Below are 13,290 nucleotides of genomic sequence, written 5' to 3' on the forward strand. Positions count from 1 at the left end.
GAGTGCAGCTAAGAAAGGGTATCAGGCTGGTGACATCAAAAGTTGTTTTGGGTCAGTCAGTTTGACTGTTCAAGAACTGTGGGGCTACCTCTCACATTGTCCTTCAGAGTTAGTGAAGGTCAGTCTGTGTCTATGATGCAGTTGCTCTTTTCACCACAGGAAACCAAATGAGGCAGTGAAGTTAGCTGCTCCTTCAGGCAGCTGTATGTTGGCTGGTATCACAAGGATGAATACACAAGGAAGACTAGGGAGTTCAAGTGACACCTGCTACCTGAGGACAGGTGTGGGGCAAATGAGTAGTCCCTAGTTATTATCTTATGCTACAGCATCGCCCCATTTTTATTTAGGCTGGGAATCAGGAAGTTTCTCTGGTGATGGGGGCCTCATGTGGAGGATGAAAAGTACGGTGGTGTTCAGAGGAGAAAGTGCGGTGAATGCACGCATGCTCATGGGAATTTGTATTTAAGCACTGAAACAGGCCATAGGAATCACTCCATGGGTAAGGAAAATGTACAAAAGATAGAACAATGAAAGGGCTTAATGGATCTTGACAACTAGTGGCAGCTTTGTTTGTTCTGCTTCATATTTCTGCAGCCACCTATGAGGAAGAGGATATTATTCATATTTTAAACATTAAGAGACTTGAATTAAGGGAGCTAAGGAATTTGGCCAACAATATAGCTTGAAAGTGGTAACGTTGATAGAGATCTGCCTGACTAAAAAACTCTTGCTTTATTCCTTTCTTCCACATTACCCTTTTGTAAAATTAGGAGATGAATAAGATATTCATTTCCTGGTTTGTGTTTTAGCTTTAAAAATACTTTGTGTGGTTTTTCTCTCACATACCCCCTCCTGGGGACCTGGCCCACAACCCAGGCATGTGCCTTGACTGGGAATCAAACTGGTAACCCTTTGGTTCACAGGTTCACAGGCTGGTGCTAAATCCACTCAGCTACACCAGCCAAGGCTCAAAATACTTTATAGATACATTTGTTACTCTTCTAAGAGGTATTTCTTAAGTTAAACAAATGTTTTATGTATGTCCAAATGCACATGTACTGAGAATAAGAGTTGGGTTATAAGGGAGCATCTTTTTACTTATTGGTGGAGTCCAGAAACTGGGGAGGAGAGTAAACAATAATGTGCAGGAAGGAGCTGGTATTTGGTTAGAAGAGAGAGAGGTAGAATGGAGATGAGGTGGTTAGGAGAGGGAAAGGAGGCACAGGTTCAGAAAGGGATGAAACAGGCACTAACAGACACAGCGGAAGGCTGATGGAATGCCAGAGGTAGTGGCTTGAATATGGGTAGAGGCAGAAGTGTGTTTACACACAGGAGGAGAGCTTCAAAACTATACAACATGAAATACTTCTCTCTTGGTATTTATGGTCCTAACCCTTTTTAAATTAAATTTATTGGAGTGACATTGGTTAATAAGATTATATAGGTTTCAAGCATACAGTTCTATAATACATCATCTTATTATTGCATCATGTGCTCACCACCCAAAGTCAAATCTTCTGTCACCGTGTATTTGACCTCCATTGCCCTTTACTATCTTATCCTCCTTCCCTCTGGCAACCACCATACTGTTGTCTGCGTATATGAGTTTTTGTTTGTTTGTTCTTGTTTGTTCATTTGTTGCTTTCAGTTTTAATCCCACATAAGAGTAAATCATGTGGTTCTTAACTTTTTCTGTTGACTTATTTCACTTAGCGTAGTATTCTCAAATCCATTCATGTAGTCATAAATGGCAGTATTTCATCTTCTCTTATAGCTGAGTAGTATTCTATTGTATGTATGTGTCACATCTTCTTTACCCAATCAGCTAATAGAGGACACTTCAGTTGTTCCCGTATCTTGGCTATCATGAATAATGTTGCAGTAAACATAGGGCTCCGTATATCTTTGTGAATAAATGTTTTCAAACTTTTTGAGTAGATACCCAGAAGAGGGATTTCTGGGTCATATGTAAACTCTATTCTTTATTTTTTTGAGGAGCCTCCATACTGTTTTCAGAGCAGCAGTACCAGGTTACATTCCCCCAGCAGTGGAAGAGGGTTCTTTTTTTTTTTTTTTGTACAACCTCTCCAACACTTGTTATTACAATATTTGTTTTGTTGATAGTAGCTATTTAAACAGGTGTGAGGTGGTATCTCATTGTAGTTTTGATTCGCATTTCCCTAATAGCTAGTGAAGTGGGACATCTTTTCATGTATCTGTTGGTCATTTATATGTCTTTTTGGGAGAAGTGTTGTCTGTTCAGGTCCTCTGCCCATTTTTTAATTGGATTGTTCTATGTCAGGTTGTATGAGTTCTTTATGTATTTTGGATTTTAACCCCTTGTTGGAGCTGTTGTTTGCAAGTATTCTCTCCCACTTGGTTGGCTTTTTGTTTTGTTGGTTTCTTTTGCTCTGCAGAAGCTTTTTAGTTTGATGTGGTCCCGTTCATTTATTTTTGTCTTTACTTTCCTTGCCTTTGGAGTCAAATTCATAAAATCTTCTCTGAGTCCAAGGTCCATAATTTTAGTGCCTATATCTTCTTTTATGTAATTTTTTGTTTCAGGTCTTACAATTAAATTTTTTATTCATTTGGAGTTAATTTTTGTGTATGGGGAGAAGCAGTAGTTTGGTTTCATTCTTTGCATGTGACTTGTAAATTGATTGAATTTGCCAATAAAAAGGCGCAGAGTAGCAGATTGGATCAAAAAATAAAACCCAATTATATGCTGTCTTTAGGAGACATTTCTATGCTGCAAACACAAATGTAGACTCAAAGTGAAAAGATGGAACACAGTTCTCAAAAGAAATGGCATTCACAGAAAAGCAGGTATAGCCATACTTATATCTGACAAAGTAGATTTCAATATAAGAAAGGTAAACGAGCTCTGGCTGGTGTGGCTCAGTGGATTGAGCACTGGACTGTGAAGCAAAGGGTCACCAGTTTGATTCCCAGTCCGGGCACATGCCTGGGTTGTGGGCCAGGTCCTCAGTGGGGGATGTGTGAGACACAACCACACACTGATGTTCTCTTCCTCTCTTTCTCCTTTCCCCTCTCTCTAGAAATAAATAAATAAAAATTTTAAAATAAAAAAGAAAGGTAATGAGACAGAGATGGACATTTATAATGATAAAGGGAACACTACATCAAGAAGACATAACACTTCTCAATATATGCATACCCAATCAGGGAGCACTGAACACGTAAAGAAAGTACTAACAGAACAAAGGGGAGAAACTGACAAAAACACAGGCAGGGTAGGGGACACTAATACCCCATTGACCGCTATAGACAGATCATCCAAAAAGAAAATTCATAAAGAAATACTGGTCTTAAATGACCACTTAGACCAAATGGACATAATTGACATCGATAGAGCCTTTCATCCCAGAACACCAGATTATACATTCTTCTGCAGTGCACATGAAACATTCTCAAGGATAGACCATGTGTTGGGACATAAAACTAGCCTTAACACATTTAAGAGGATTGAAACTATACCAAGCATATTCTTCAATCACAGTGCTTTGAAAATAGAAATCAACTGCAAAAAGGAAGCGAAAAATCCCACAAATGTATGGAGAATAAATTAACTCCCCTCCCCCCTTTTTAAAGTTAGATTAGTGATTTTCAACAAGTGTGCTGTAAGAATTTTTAAAACATGGAATACCTGGACTATGTAGTCAGGGGCACTGACCACTTTTCCCTTAGATTGTCAGATAAAAAAATTATCATAGACAACACAACTATAGCCATTCTGTGTGAATGAATAAATTTTTTGTCAGATTGGCAAAGAAATATATATTTGGGTGTGCCTCAGAATTTTAGTAATTTATGTGTGATGTGAGATGAAAAAGCTTAACAATTGCTGAGTTAAAGGAAGAGTTTCAGGAACTCTTAAGTTAAGACATTGATATGATATTCTGCATTTTTTATTTCTTTATATCAGTAACAACTTGTTGGTTTCTAGGTTGCTCTCAGTGAAGATGATTTGACAGTTTTAATGAAAATTTTGCTGGAAAATGTTGCAGAAGCTTCTTCACAGCCAAGCCCTACGACATCTATCCAGGAGGTTGTAACAGTCAGAAAAGATGTTTCAAGTGGACCTGACCACTGCAAAGGTATAAGTGAAGATTTTTGCTTTGATTATGGAGAAAATTAGAATTAATGCCATATTTACATTTAGTTTTTGTAGTTGCCCTTCATAATATAGCATGAATGGATTCAGTATTGTATCAATATTTATCTACTGTGGAAAAGATGCCAGGGGAAGGAGGTATGTTCAGTGTCTGCTCTAAGAGGAGGGGCTACACGTTGTAGCCTGCTTGATGCATGTTTGCCTTTTACTTCTGAAGGCTGAATTTGCTGACCTCAAGAGGCACTGCAGTGGCATACTGTGAGAGAAAAGCAAACTAGTTATGCAGCAGAGTAAGGCCCCTAAATAATGAGGAGAGAAAAAGACCTTGGTATCTTACTCCGATGACTGACCCATGAGAAAGGAAGGCATTCTTATATAGTTAACAGCTTCATGTACTCGTATTTATTGGAGAATGACATACAGTGGCACCTCACTACTTGTTGGGTTGAAAACTTGTCAAATCTGGTACCTGTCACACTCTGATGAGGAAAAGTGTCTCGGCACTCAGCATTTGGTTGCCACTCATCGCACTTGCTAGAACTTGTATGAGTCACGGTGACACCCCACAAGAGAAAATGCTTTATCAGTCATCTCTTGCTCACCACCTGTCGGAACGAGTTAACAACAAATACTGAGGTACTACTGTAGTCAGATACATAAGGGAATTTTCCAGGTTATTAAAATTGAGTCTTCTAAGAGCACTGAACCTTTTAAAATTTAGCCATTTTCAAAGAGTAAGTTTTCTAAAATACAAGGTTTCTTCTTGCCTTATTAAGTGGTTATATAGGATATAATTTTACTCTTTCATAATTTTAAGTCATTTATATGAATATTATCTTTTATTGGACTGTGAATGGTTTATTATTTCCATGACTAAAAAGAGAAGTTCTCCTTCCCCTTATATAATAAATGTCCCTAGACTGTTGTGTTTTTATAATGCTTTGATTATCACCTATTAACACCTGTATAACTAACTGCCTATTAATACCATACCAACACTGCTTTGGCTGTAATAAGGACCAGTGTGTTTTGAGATAGCAAAACAAGTGTTTGGAACAGTATGCAAAATGAGGTTTTTGGTTCAGGTGGACAGTTATGAGTGCTATATAAGCTTGGTGAGACTAGTGTCTTCTCCCCAGGTTAGGTTAATGCCACCATATAGACAGATGCTAGATAAGCAGGCTGTTGCTATGGTTAGACAAGAACTATGTACAGGCAAGCTTTATGTGATTAATTATCTCATTATGTTCAGCTAGGTCAATTCATGTATTTGGTTCCAGATATTTGATTAATGTGATAATTGGGTTGGTCAAAAAGTCTTTAGTATTTTCTATAAAATAAAAGACATATTTTTATTTTCACCAATAACTTTATGGATTTGGATATTTTGAGTATATTGGCTGTTTACTGTGTGGTGTAACTTTGATTGTTCTCAATTAATGTCTCGATATGACTGCTATCAACTTTAACTGGTCTACCCAACCACGGTGCATCATCTAGGCAGAAATCTCCAGCACAAAACATCACAAACCACATTTGACATGTTCAGTCAGTCACAGCACCTTCTCCATACACTGCATAAATACTTTTTTTTTGCATTCCAGTTGTGTTTTCACCTTTCTTGAAATAATAAAGCATAACATGCCAAAATGTTACATGTTTTCTTCCATCTTCAATGTTAAAATGGCTACGTAAAAATTCACCAATTTTGATTAGTTTTTTTAAATGCATGCTGATATGACCGTTATCAGAATACAATCTAACAAAATTGTTTTGAATGAAGTTAAGACACCTAAGTGCTACTGTAGAGCCATCTTACAGAAAAAAAAAGACCTAGTGAACTTTTTGGCCAACCCATACTTTGGAAAACTTGTGAGTTCAGATGAAAGCTGCAAACATAGTGAAGATTGTAATGTAAGTTATTTTCAGAGAAGTAAAGAAAAAAACCCCAGCATTCTTCAGCTTGGAGAAGCCTTTATGTGGTTCAAGTTATGCAGTGCTTGCTGTTAGAGTAATTTTAAGAACAGACTTTCCTATAAATGACCAAAGAATAAAATTAATCCCCAAAAGAGATTATAGAACCACTTTGTAAGAGTGATGGAAATATCTTCCAATATCTTTATAACATATTGAAATCAATATATATACTTACCTGTCTAAAAAATTTGTGCTTAAAGATGAAGGAAAAGATGAAATTACCTCTTGAAGTCTCTCTTGTCTCAAAATTCCAAAGGCTCCCTTTCACATATTAGATTTCAGCTCTGTTTGACTCTGTTATTGAGTTATATCCTTCTTGTTAAGGTCGTGGGTTGTGTGATGCGGTAATTAAAGGTAGTAGTGCACTGTGCTAGCAAGAATCTGGTACTGATTAGCTGTCTATTTTAGGGCACATTGTTTTACTTTTCTATGTCTCTAGTTTTATGATCTGCTGAGAATGTCTTGTAACCAGTTACATGAAGTACTTTGATAATTGTAAATTACTGTATAATAAGTAGTCTTGCTCTGGAGGGGCTTTTAAAATAATTTGTCTTGATAGTCTTTGCAAGACCCCTCTTTTTTTTAAATGTGGATAATCTGCCTCTGTGGATATTTTGCCCTGTATTAAATATATATAGAATAAATCATTGGCATTTATATTGTCTTGCACTATGATTTAAAGAATTCTAAAAAGTATGATAGAAATTTAGAATAATAAGTTACCCCAGCTTTTAGAATATAAATGAAGTCATACACCTACATTAAAGTTTTAAAATTTTTATATTTATGTTTGAACCATCAGAACAAGATTTGACAGACTCAAAGCTTTGCGTGGACCAGAATGTCACTCTCCAATTTGACTTTCACTTTGAATCTCTTTCCATTGTCCTTTATAACAGTGATATCAACCAGGTATGTACTAAATTTCTGTATTGAGAAATAAATAATCCTTAGCTTTTTATTGAATTTTAAGCTATTGACATTTTTGATACATCTGTTCATTAAAAAATTATATGTCTATAAAATTCTATTTGGACTAGAGAATACTTTGTACATTGGTCTTGTTCTTTGACTTTGTTACTATTTCTAATATTACTAGGCTAAGGAGTTTTTTTTCCTTAAATAACATTAGCACTAAAACACTTTGATCCATCACTAGTGGAAGAATCTTATATATGAGTAATTAATTATATGCACAGTTTTACTATATAGCTAAAATATATATATATATAAATTTTATATGTAGTAGGTATATATTCAGGATACTCATTAGTGAATTGAAGAATCAAGTTTCTGTACCATAACAATATAAACTAAATAATATATAAGTGATATTTTATTTTTTACTTATTTTTTTTTTCAAGATTTTATTTATTTGTTTTTAGAGAGAGAGGAAGGGAGGGAGAAAGAGAGGGAAAGAAACATTAATGTGTGGTTGCCTCTCATGCCCCCCTTGTTTGTTGCTCTTTTTCCTTTCATTCATCCTAGACATTGGTGCAAGGAAAAATCATTTAGAAAATGACTTTGTATCATTTTTTATTCAGTGACTTCGAATTGTCTACGTCAGTAGCTATACCACAAACATTAATATATTGTGATCAGTAGATGTGTCACAGGTCATTTCTATTCATAGTTACAAAGGAGAACTCTGTGCATTACTTACACTTTTATAGATTAAAGTCAATCTGAGTTTGTCAGTAATGATGTCATTTTGACCCATTTGCATACATTGTGCTCTGTTAAGTAAGAGAAGATGTGGAGTTAAACGCATGCCAAGAATTAATTGCAAATCACCAATACCCTCATAGAAGTGCCCTCATGGTCTGCAGTCAACTATTGGGACTAATGCTCTTTACTTAGCTGAAAACTTTTTTCTTTTTTGTTGTTTGTTTAGGTTTTAAAGTCTAGGCATGCCTACACAATTTTGAGCTATGTTTTGATGACAAAAATTAAGGTCCTTTTTTCTATATATAAAATTTTAAATTTTTAGTTTGGGAGTTGAGACCTCAGTTAGGCCTCCATAATTCTCTCCAGCCCTTACTCCCTGCTATTCTTTAATTGGATTGTTCAAACCTAAGCAGCCTGTACCTTGGGCCTTCAGAGCATCTTGAATTGTTTGTTCATATTTTCTTCGTATCTAGAGTGTCTTGTACACCCTCATAGCCTGTCTAAACCCACTCAGTCTCTGAGGCTCAATTAAGTTCTCACCTTCATGATTTTTTCTAGCCCATAATGATTTCTTTGACCTTTTGAGCTTTTGCTCTCTATATTCTTTACCTTTTCACTTATTATTCTTTGTGGAATATGGGAGGATATATATCTGAATAAATGACTACATGTCATTTTTTGATCATTTACAACTATAGCATCTCCTAGTGATATTCCTTGTAATGTATTTTTTTTCAATTAGGATATAAGCTTACTTAGCTTGCCTACCATGCCTTGACATTCTTGTAAGCCTCATAGTTTCTATCATGATGTTTTTCACAGAAGAGCTCATTAAGTATCTATTAGTTAGAATGATTGATTTACAAAAATATTTCCTGATTATTTTTGTTTCCATTGAACTGATAAATTTTTATATATTTACTATTGTTAAGTATCAGCACACACATAGGTGTATTTATTTGTATGTATGTATATACTCACAAGCACAATTATCCTTTATTTTGTTGTTTGTGTTTTAACACTCATTCTTTTAAAATTTGTGATACTGATTTGCTTTAATTTCTTAATTAAGAAGTGTTTATAAGTAATCACATAATATTTAAAGATAATTTGTTCTTTTGCTTGAAAAATACCACAGGAATCCAAACCTTCATTTCATAATGACAGTTTGCGGCTTGGTGAACTCAGACTACATCTTATGGCCTCAGCAGGGAAGATGTTTAAGGATGGCTCAATGACTGTTGGCATTCAGCTTAAGTCCTGCACCCTTGATGATCTCAGAGAAGGCATTGAAAGAGCAACATCAAGGTTTGTCATCTCTGAATTTGCTGTACGTTATTTAAACTTGGCATCACACCTGGCATTGCTCCCAGGCATTGATTGCCAGGCGGGGAATGATCAAAAGAGGCCTTTGGTCACACTGCAGTTTGAAGAGTATCAGGAAGTAGTGCTGATGTCAAATTCAGTTGCTTTAAATTTTGAATTAAAGAGAACTTTAATAATAAAATGGAATACTGCCTTAAAAGCATGAACCAAGAACTGTAAGAATTTTAATAGTTAAACCCACATGGTGACATTACCAAATCCATTGGTAATATGTTTTTCTAAATTGTTCCCAGTTGGCAGAATCTTTTTAAAAAATCGTTAAATTATGTATAATTTTATAAATTTATAAATTACATAAAATTTTATGATTTTATAAATTATATGTAATTTTTTTGTTTTATTTATTTTGTCTCTAAACAGTTCTCTGACACTTCTTTCAAAGTTTTAATAGAAATGGAATCTCTAGCATTTATACATTAGCAACCTCTTTTTGAAAGATTAACTCACATCAGCCTGCTATAAAGGGAAATGTATAACTTTAATATCCTAAGTACATTTTTATTTCCCAAATAATGAGGCAAAATATTTTTGCCTTTTCTTTCTTTTTTTAAAATTATACTGCTACTTAACCTTGGACTCCATTGAAATACACACTGAATCCTTCTGAGCCCTTTGTTTTTTCAGAGATGAATAAACGAAAAACTGATGCTATCACGCATCCAGCTTTTCTGGTTTTCACATTTCATGTTTGAGGTAGCTGTCCACAGCTCTCAGGGTGACTGATTAAAAGCCATCATGTTTCTGGTAGTCTTCTCTTTGTAGCACATGTGAGGATGTATGGGATCTATCACTGTAGTAACTTAATATATTAACACTGGCTGATTTGAATTGTATTGAATACTTTTGGACTCAAATTATATAGAATGATCTTTGGAGATAAATTCATTGAAGGAGGTTGTATTTTGTGAAACAAATCTAAAGAGGTGTCTTTTAATTTTTGTGGGACTTATTAATGTGTTTAGTTAATGGCTGAAATTTCTTCCAACAGCCATTGATTTGTTTTTCTAGTATTGCATTATGATTATAAAATATTGTGTAGTTGCTCAATAACCTGAATCTTGCTGTAGAGATTGGGAGACTGTGTCTTGAATGCTAATTAGTTAATTAGACTCTAGTTAACAGTGGACTGTTTCTGTTTGGATTAGAAACTGAACGGTGAAAGAAAGATTATTTATATATATATTAAATTTTTCATTTTTAATTATTTTAGCAGGAATAAAAATATATATATATTTTTCAGAATGATTGATAAGAAGAATGACCAAGATAACAACAGTTCTATGATTGACATAAGTTACAAACAAGGCAACAATGGAAGAAGTCATCTTGATGCTGTTCTCGATCAGCTGTATGTGTGTGCTAGTGTGGAATTTCTCATGACTGTAGCAGATTTTTTTATCAAAGCTATGCCTCAAAGTCCAGAAAATATGGCAAAAGAATTAAAAGAATTACAGATTCAATCACGACAGATTTCTACAGCAAAAATCAGTGTAGAGAGAGGTAAGCAGAGTTTGCAATAGATGACAACTTGTATATTTTAACAAAAATCACAAGTAAGGAAAAACAAAAATGGGAAATTTAAGAATTTAAAATTACTCTTTAAATTTAAACATATTTTATAGAAAAGTTTTAGGATTAGGAGTGTCTGTTCCCAGTTCTGCATTAACATTTCTTTGTTCATCCAGGAATAGAGGAAGTGGGTTAATCTGTGTCCGTGGTTGCCCTCCTTATGAAGGGGACTCTTTTATTCAAAGAAAATATCTGAATAAAATATTTTGCATATTGAAGAGTTGAGCAGATAAAAGAGAAGGTGGGGTATTGGAGGACAATACCCCACATCACCTTATGCCTGCAGACATCACCTTAGACTCCTTCAACTCAGTGTTTGCTCATGTCTGGTCTTGGTGTGCACTGAAGCCACTTCCCTGCTGCGTTAACTGTTCATTCCAGCGTAACCAAGTAGATTTACTCCAGTAGATAGTGATCTACTCATAAAAAATGAGTAGATCTTATTTTCTGTGTTAAGTTGTAATTATCTAAGGTCAGGCATTTTTCTCTCTAATGTATAACTTAGTGTGTAACTGGAAAACTACCATTTACTGGCAAGGTCAGAATTTTATTTTTCCATTTACCTTTATTAAACAGTAATCATATCTTATGCCTTCGCATTTATATATACATTTAATGCATTTATGCTGTAAATGGTATGACAGTGACTACAGTATATACTTTATGGCAAAGTCAATGTAAACAAATAATAATGATCTGTCTACTTTAACGTGATCTCATACCCTCTTCCTAATGTTCTCCTGTCCTGTTTTCCCCTCCCTGCCCCTGTGTCATAACCTAATAACACACACTTATGTGCATATACATACACACACCTTAATTCTGACCAAAAGCTTCAAAACAAAATATTCCTGCTAGGTCAGAGGGAATGATATTCTGATGACAGCAATCAGCTTGCATTATCCTGCAAAATTGGCATTCGTTAATAATCATTTGTTATTAGTATATACTGTTCACTTTACCATATCCATTAAAGCAGGATATTAGAAACAATTTAGCAAAAGTAGATAGCATATCTTCAAATGACAAGATTTACACTGCCGCTTTTTTGGTTCCTATTTTTGTTGCTTCAGATGATTCTGTAAGTCCAACTATGACGGTAAAGGCCAGGATCACAGATCCAGAAGTGGTGTTTGTTGCCAACCTGACAAAAGCTGATGCCCCTGCTCTGACGGCCTCCTTCCAGTGTGACCTCTCTCTGTCAACATCCAAACAGCGACAGATGATGGAAGCTTCTGTGACAAATCTTAAAGTGCTGGCTTGCCCTTTTCTCAGAGAAAAGAGAGGAAAAAACATTACCACAGTAAGAATTACCTTGTATTTTAAGCTTAGATTGAAGATGGCAGCAGTGGTTGATCTCATAGAATACTAGAATGTGAAAACACTGTAGGGCTTCAGAGATTTCTTACTACACACAGACTTGGGGTTTTAGAGACAAGGATGTTAAATGCCAAAGATGTTAAATGATTTAGCCACGTTTGCTAGTGACAGAACTGGGACTCCCTTTAGTCTCATTTCTTTTCATTATACCATCTTCTGTTGAACTGAATTTAAAATTTAGTATAATCAGCGTTTCTTTTCAGCTGTTTTCATTTCTTCCCCAAGTATACCCAATTAATTAATGGATGAGGATTAAAATCTCAAAGCTAACAATGAAACATTCAATTAGAATTATGTGGAGCTATGCTGTATTAAAAGTTGTCTTCACTTATATTTTCACATTATTGTTGAAAAAATTATTTTAGTTAATTTAGTTATCACACTTATTTCTTGGTATTAAATTGATAATTTTATATTGAGATCACTATATTATACAACCCACCTACACTGTTTTAAACTAAAATTGTCTGTAGACAAAGTGACTTGATTAAGAAATGCAGTTCCAGGGTTAGTCTATACCTTATCATGAGACATTCTTAGCATAATCATCTTCTTTTCATATGTCATAGAAAGCTCTATTAATGACTGTATTAAAAATTTCATGATAATGTTTTTTAAGTGAAAATTGATGTAGTACTGATTCCCCCATGCAATTCAGGTATAAGGTTATTTTATTTATTTTGTTAATGATATATGAGAATATGGGCTTCATAGCTTTAATGAATCACATTTGAAGACTTGAAATTTATTATAATAAGTACCTTATTATATCAAAGACTGACCTTTTATTAAGCAGTCTGAAAACTGTTCATTTACTTAGCTCACCATACTCTTTTTTTTAAGGTTAAAATACCAGTTTATTGAAAATAACAACTTCAAGTGATTTAGCGGTCATAAAAATTTTAACAACATAACCAGTTTCATTTCTTCATGTACCTTTTTTGCAAATGTAAGATCTTACCATAATCTTTAGCTCATTGTTATACGTGTCTTAAAAGTAAATTTTACAATAAGCATCATTTAAAAGATATTGCAGAAAAGGAGACATTTCAATTTCTTGTAGTAAATGTGCATCATTAGTTAAGAATTTGGCATAAAGGAATTGATAAGAATTGCTTAAAGTTTTTTAACAATGTTCATAGAGTTGCATTAGTTTAGAAGAGTTCTCACAAGAA

General features: G+C 34.5%; 1 protein-coding gene across 1 annotated transcript in view; it reads left to right on the plus strand.

Moving 5' to 3' along the window:
- VPS13C (vacuolar protein sorting 13 homolog C) overlaps positions 1-13,290 on the plus strand; it is a 176,367-nt gene that overhangs the window by 105,611 nt on the left and 57,466 nt on the right. The window contains exons 46-50 of the mRNA XM_037151046.2: positions 3,968-4,118; positions 6,915-7,024; positions 8,919-9,088; positions 10,407-10,666; positions 11,809-12,038. Of these exons, the coding sequence (XP_037006941.2) occupies positions 3,968-4,118; positions 6,915-7,024; positions 8,919-9,088; positions 10,407-10,666; positions 11,809-12,038 (921 nt within the window). The remainder of the gene's footprint in view (positions 1-3,967; positions 4,119-6,914; positions 7,025-8,918; positions 9,089-10,406; positions 10,667-11,808; positions 12,039-13,290) is intronic.

The sequence above is a fragment of the Artibeus jamaicensis genome, unplaced genomic scaffold (genome assembly GCF_021234435.1).
Source record: "Artibeus jamaicensis isolate MK-2021 breed Jamaican fruit bat unplaced genomic scaffold, CSHL_Jam_final contig_548, whole genome shotgun sequence".
Taxonomy (NCBI): Eukaryota; Metazoa; Chordata; class Mammalia; order Chiroptera; family Phyllostomidae; genus Artibeus; species Artibeus jamaicensis.